The 6791-nt window shown below is 45.9% G+C and overlaps 1 protein-coding gene across 1 annotated transcript; it reads right to left on the reverse strand.

The window, feature by feature from the left end:
- Positions 1-455: 455 nt before the first annotated feature.
- Positions 456-4153, reverse strand: arsa (arylsulfatase A). The gene is made up of 8 exons (XM_076049285.1): positions 3861-4153; positions 2998-3238; positions 2642-2860; positions 2381-2550; positions 2148-2272; positions 1567-1694; positions 1375-1477; positions 456-1289 (listed from the first exon to the last, which is right to left on the reverse strand). Exons 1-8 carry the CDS (start codon positions 4079-4081, stop codon positions 994-996), a joined length of 1503 nt encoding a protein of 500 aa, XP_075905400.1. The 5' UTR covers positions 4082-4153; the 3' UTR covers positions 456-993.
- Positions 4154-6791: the final 2638 nt, after the last annotated feature.

Genomic DNA, 6791 nt, shown 5'->3' on the forward strand with positions numbered 1-6791 from the left:
AGCAACAAGAGCAACACATGAAAACCTGTAATGTGCAATAATTTATTTCCAGCGTGTGGACACCAGGTGTCTCCATCACTTCGTCTCACAGGAGGCACTCGGGTTCCTGTCAGCTGACTCCACCAACCGCCTTCAGCAGCACATTTAGGCCACATGTACAATGTGACGCGCAGCCACCAGACTAACCATCGGTCTGCCGTTAGAGCTGCGCAGTGAGTGAGTGAGTGAGTGAGTGGGCCAACGCCCGCCACTGGAAAGCTATTATTGCGTCTCACCAATCCTAGTAATTGCCTTTGAGCTCCAACAGCGCCACACTTCTCTGATCCGTATCTATTTGCTTCCGATCACGTCTTTCTTTTTCTATCTTATTCCAGCCTCGCTGAAAAGTTCCCTCCTCCCGCACAGCTACACAAACACAACCTCCGAGGATGATCCAGTCCAATATAGCCGCTCAGTTAAACCAGACTTTTGGCTTTATTACAGCAACAAGGTTCTTCACTCTATACTTAGACAGCAGAACAGTATGTGACAGAACAAACGTATCCTATCTTGTATCTTTAACAACAAGGACTTGTAAAATTCCAGGGGGAAAGAAAAGACAACAAAAAAAATAATAAAATGCTACAATAAAAAAAAAGTCACACTGCCTTGTCATGGGTTTGATCTTATGAATAAAATATATGCTTGATGTCCAAAACTTTTACGGCTGTGTCAGTTCTTCCCAAAACAAGTCTTTCCCAATGAGTAAAAGTCACATTGAGTTTACAAACTAGTGCAAGTCGGAGGCCCGAGTGGAAGCAAGCTTCATACAGTAGGCAAAACACGCTGGTAGTAATTGCATTAGAAAACATTTTGTCACCAAGTTTAGTGAATAGTTTCAACAGGAGTCCATTTCCAGATTACAAATGGAGAAAGGGAGAAGCAGTGCATCGCATCTTAAATCACTGCACAGAAACCTGAGAAAGAATTAAAGCAGAACCTGTCCCACTTTACTCAGCAGCGGCAGCACTCGGGCTTGGGGCTGCAGTCACGGTTGCAGCAGGGCCGCAGGTTGGGATCTTTTCCTCTGGAGATCTGGCTCTCTCCAAACACCATGCTGGCTTCAAACTGCTGCTTGATCTTCTCGATCTCCTCCAGCACGGCGTGCAGGTCGGCTCTGCCCTCCAGCGAGAGCGGGTAGTGCTCTGGAGGGTCTGCGTCCAGGTCGAAGAGCAGGGGGGGGTCGTGGGCCTGGAGAGGTGTGAACAGGGAGCACTCTTTGTCCGGCGTAGTGGAGCTGTGGGAGGCGCCTGACACACCGGGAGATCGGAGTCAGAAAGACTTGAATTTGACTGGCAGACAGATTAAACACTTTGGCGAGGAAACCTGCTGCACCTCTGGTGTAGAAGTGGGCCTTGTATTTCCTTAAGCGGATGGCAAAGAGGCTGTACTTCTCAGTGGGATCGATGGGGTAGAACATCATCGTCTCCCTTTTGCTCTTCAAAAAGGAGAAAAAGACAAAACTTGAAACACAGAAACACAGATAGTGGATGAGAGCTCGTCCTGAGCGCGTGATGCTCCTCCCACCTGTCCCTGGTTGATGAGGAGCTCCGTCATGTCCACGCCGTCCAGGATCACCTTGGGCAACTGGGCTCCTGCCAGGCTGGCAACAGTGGGGAGGACGTCCAGGATGCTGGCGATCTCATGAGTCAAACCTCCAGAGATCCAAAGGACAGAGGGAGAAGGTCCAGGGTTCAGCCTGATCATCCCAGAGTAGCAGCTGATAATAGGGTGATGAGGGCACAGCAGTACTCTTGCTTATGTAACTAAGAGGATTTCATGTATATATCACTAAATATATAGCGCGGATATAATCTCACACTGGCGATTTCAGTGCCTTAATGCTAGCCACAGAAATCCACCTCACAAAGGATGACGCGGCTCAATCAGCACTGAGGTCATTCAAGAACTGAAAGCTGTTTAAGTCTATAATTTGGTTAATTATGCCATTCACATTTCAAACACACAGTAATACAAAATCCAAAGTCTTTGAAGGTGTTTTCTCAAAAGGTCAGGAATAAAAAAGAAAAAGTTGATATTGGTTGTATTTAGTTGTGATCAGTAACGTCAAGGGTAGAAAACTTTTCTTCTAATATTTGTCTACTGACCAGGTTTGATCTTCCCGGGCCAGAATGCGATGGCCGGTTCTCTCATGCCTCCTTCATACGTGGTGCCTTTCCCACATCTCAGAGGACCAGCGTTGCCTGAACGGGACTTGCGCATCAGTTCTGGCCTACGCAAAGAGAAGGGAACCGTGACCATCACCAGAGAAAACCAGGACAGGAAGTAAAACTGAAAGTGAAACAAGGAAGTGGCTGACGCCAAACGGACAGACACTCACCCATTGTCTGAGGTGAAGAAGATGAGCGTGTTGTTGATGGCGCCGGTCTCCTCCAGCACTGCCAGTATGTTGCCCACCGTGCTGTCCAGCTCAAACAGAGCGTCTCCAAACGGCCCCCTGAGAGAGCGTCCAGCTGCTGTGGGACCGGCGTACTGGGGGTAGTGAGTGTGCTGTACGGGCAAGAGACAAAAGTCAAATGGCATTCGTGTCCAGTGTTGCAGTAAAGCAGCTTGAAGAAGCCTGTGGCTTTCTACTGCTCACGTGTGAAGGGTAGTAGAGGAAGAAAGGCTGCCCCTTCTTGGCATGCGTGCTGATGAAATCGGTCGCAAAGTCACTGTAGGCCTGCTCCAGCTCCAGGAAGTTGGCCGGCTGTTGCTTGATGTGCTTGTCGTGGATAAGCGGGACGGTTACGGTGCCAAGGTCACACGTTCCAAAGCACTTGACATCCGGAGGGAAGCAAGTCAGGTTCTGACACGGCCCCTGAAAGAAATGACATCGGGAAATATACAAGAAAAAAAAATTTGGTTAAAAATAAAAAATAAAAAATAAATAAATATATATATATGTATATGATTTTTAAAAAAATTTAGTTTTGCTGTTTGACTACTTTGTCTGACCATGTCGTGGGAGTAGGGGATGCCCAGGTAGTGGTCAAAGCCCTGGTTGGTGGGAAGAAACATCCCGTTCTTCCCAATGCCCAGGTGCCATTTCCCAACCGCAGCAGTGGCGTAGCCCAGAGGCTTCAGCACCTCGGCAATGGTGGTCTCATTCAGAGGAAGACCACCTATAGAGGAGGGGTAGAAGACTCCTGGGTAGACCCCTGAGCGCGTCTGATAGCGGCCCGTTAACAGCGACGCTCTGGAAAGACAAATGTATTTATTAGCTACTGGGTGGCTACAAGTTTAATACTAATATTTTAAAAATTGAAGGATAGGAAAGTGTATTTATGTGTTTGTGATGACATAAAGTCAGTCTTCAATGCTCATTCTTACTCAAACTGATTCACTGTGTATAGAGAGGAGGGCCAGCCAAAATGTAGACATTTATGTTGTTTTATTTTGGCTTCAGTCATTTAATTTTCATTCTCTGGAAATATTTGGCAACATCTGCAGTGTTCCTCTGTATTTCCCTCAAATATTTTCATACCAAAATATGTTATAAAATTGCTCCAAGCATCCGTAACCTGACAACTAAGAACTGCTGTTGGTTCTTTTGCGCTTTAAAAAAATGATTTAAAAAAAAAAAAAAAAAAAAAACTATGCATGTATTTAAAATAACAGACAAGACAGAAAATACATTACATACATTAGAATCTTAGAACATTAGATTGCCAAAATGCTGATCAGTCTACTTCACACGGACTTTGGACCGAACATTAGAGGTTGACGTCACCAGGCAGCCAGGCACGGAGGGCACTCGGAGCACCCTGACAGCGAACCCCTGGTGTGAACATCCATCATCTTTACTGCAGGTGGGTTACCTGGACGGGCTGCAGACGGCGCTGGTGACGTAGAAGTCTGTGAAGCGGAGCCCCTCCGCCGCCAGTCGGTCCAGGTTCGGGGTGAGTGAGGTGGGGTGTCCATAGCAGCCCAAGTCTCCGAACCCCAAGTCGTCGGCGAACAGGAGGACAAAGTTCGGCGGTGCTGCCGAGGCGGCAGAGAGAAGAGAGCAGAACAAGAGCAACGGAACGATGCGCTTCATGCTGCCTTCGCCAGCCCGCCCGACCTTCTTCTGGCGAGGAAACTGTGGACGGTGGAAACGACAGGAACCTACCCGTCGCCTGAAGATGACGTCATGTGCGACGAGGAAATGTAGTCCTCGGCTGTGTATTGGGAGTATTGGCGGTAAACAGGGGTTTCCCCCCTTTAAAACTCATTAATCAATATTTTTTACACTTCCTGTCGTGATCCATGTTTCTTAAACGTTAGTTTATTACGATTTTGTTCTCCATTTTCACACTGTTGTACACTGTTTCACACAGTGTATTTCTTTTCGGAATGTCTAAAGCTGTTCGGAGCGCCACTGCACCAACCTGTTTAAAACGGCAGACAGCCAGCTTTGTTGTAATCACCTAAAGACTGTGTTGAGGTGGATCTGCTGTGATTTTATGCAAAAATGAAATACCACAAATAGCTAGAACTCGTCTGACAGTGGAAACCTGTTGTGCTAATCTTTCATGACCTATCTCACACACACACACACACACACACACACACACACACACACACACACACACACACACACACACACACACACACTCTCTCTCTCTCTCTCTCTGTCTTCTCTCACAGAGAGAGGGAGAGAAAGAGGGAGGCTCTAGGTTTTCTCCTGTTTGTGCAAGGCACTTCAAGACACTTTTGGTTGTCATTTAGCACAGTACGAATAGAAGCTCACTGATTTATTACTTGACATACACACATATGTATACAGTATATATACATTCGCTACGGGCACTGCAATAATTCCTTTAGATTCTTCCATTTTCACGTCCATGGAAACAACATTATAACAATATTATAGTTCAGCACCAATTTGAAAAGCACATGCAGTCCAAAACACCTGAGCCTTCTTATTGGGATTGCGCATACATTTTTTTCTTCCAAGAATGTAGCAACTGCAGTAGGAGATGATCAATTGGAACTTTTGAAAGCCTCCTCACGGTTGGAGGTGTCTGAATAATCTTCTGTAACACTCTCTAGGGAAGAACATGCTGCCAGAACTCTGACGAGGAGCAGTTCTCCATTTATAATACTCATAAATTAGTCATCAGTCCAGGAGTTTGCATCAGAATTGCTAAAAATCTGCTGTCATTAGGAGCAAATAATTCACAGTAATACCTGTTCAGGTTTTACCACTGCAGATAACGTTTGCAGGAGTGAAGGGAGGAATGTTCAGAGCCTCAGTGAGTAAATGGCAGTGAGGTGTGTGTTACATGACTGGCCTGCACTGTTCATTCACTTAAAGATGACTGTGGTGACCTTTCACTGCCAGTGAATGAAAAGTGTAGTCGGTGACAAACTCAGAGACAAGCAAGTAGCTTGAAGCAGCAGCACATTAGTTGTGCTCGGTTGACAGATATCTGCTGAAGGCATTTTCCAACACAGCTGAGAGAGTTGAGGAAATAAATTCCTCACCCCTCATTTACAGCATTATTTTCATTCTTTGTACATCGACGCAAGCATGGATGAAGGCATGGCATGTCGGTGAGGTTCTACCCTTCATTGTTCTTTTCCCAACGGCTTTTTATTTCATCTCTGTAGTTACACATCAACTAGTTTTTCTAGTTTGTTCACAATTATAAACAAAACAAAAAGTGTAGCTGCTTCAAGTAGCTTGAAGCAGCAGCACATTAGTTGTGCTCGGTCGACAGATATCTGCTGTAGGCATTTTCCAACACAGCTGAGAGAGTTGAGGAAATAAATTCCTCACCCCTCATTTACAGCATTATTTTCATTCTTTGTACATCGACGCAAGCATGGATGAAGGCATGGCTTGTCGGTGAGGTTCTACCCTTCATTGTTCTTTTCCCAACGGCTTTTTATTTCATCTCTGTAGTTACACATCAACTAGTTTTTCTAGTTTGTTCACAATTATAAACAAAACAAAAAGTGACACATAGGCAATTGCTTAACCAACGTTAATAGGTCTCGGTTAGAGAGAAAGGAAAGAAACACACTAATCTCAGATTCACACGCTCTCAGTCCTCGCATCATTAATAGCCTGAAACGTGAGAGTTAATCTGCTGTAGGCTGTAGGATGGGGTTGCAACGCTTCTGCACTGCAGGGCTGTGTTAAAGAAATAAGTCCCACAACGTGTAATGGAAGTATTTGAACACTAGTGGGAGCCATAGGATTGCATCTCCTGCCGGACTTCCAGTCCCACACAGCCAGATGATTTGCGTCGCCCCCTCGCCCCCCCAACAAAAAAAAAGAGCTCGTTATCTCTGGAGCACACAGCCAAATTAGGCGAGTCATGCAGACCTTGCAACTGTCTTTTTGGGGGAAATGTAAGCATTTTTACAGCAGTAGACAAACCAATGGACAGATTGGTAGATGATAGACAAGATCCTGCCAATTAAACAGAGCTTCATTGGCACAGTAGAGGCTGTAACAGAGCTCAGAATTATGCAATGAAATCTAACAGGCCTCCGCGGAGCCACACGAGCTGAAGAACTCATAAATGTTTGAGGACCTGCTGGGGTAGTATGCGTTTCTTTTGGTCTGCGCTCTCGTCTCATCTAGTGGGTCTCTCGTTCCAAAAAAAAACCCCAGAGCAAGTGTTCTCCTGAACAGCACGTCACCTGAGCACCAAACGCCGAGGAGATGTAGAGGTGGGAAAAATGAGAGCCGTCGGTGATTTTGCACCTGCTCCTTCAATGCTCTGCGTGCACTCACTGTGGCTGTCAGACGT

Source organism: Nelusetta ayraudi, unplaced genomic scaffold (genome assembly GCF_046127955.1).
Source record: "Nelusetta ayraudi isolate G7.1 ecotype Tasmania unplaced genomic scaffold, CSIRO-AGI_Nayr_v1 ptg000111l, whole genome shotgun sequence".
NCBI lineage: Eukaryota > Metazoa > Chordata > Actinopteri > Tetraodontiformes > Monacanthidae > Nelusetta > Nelusetta ayraudi.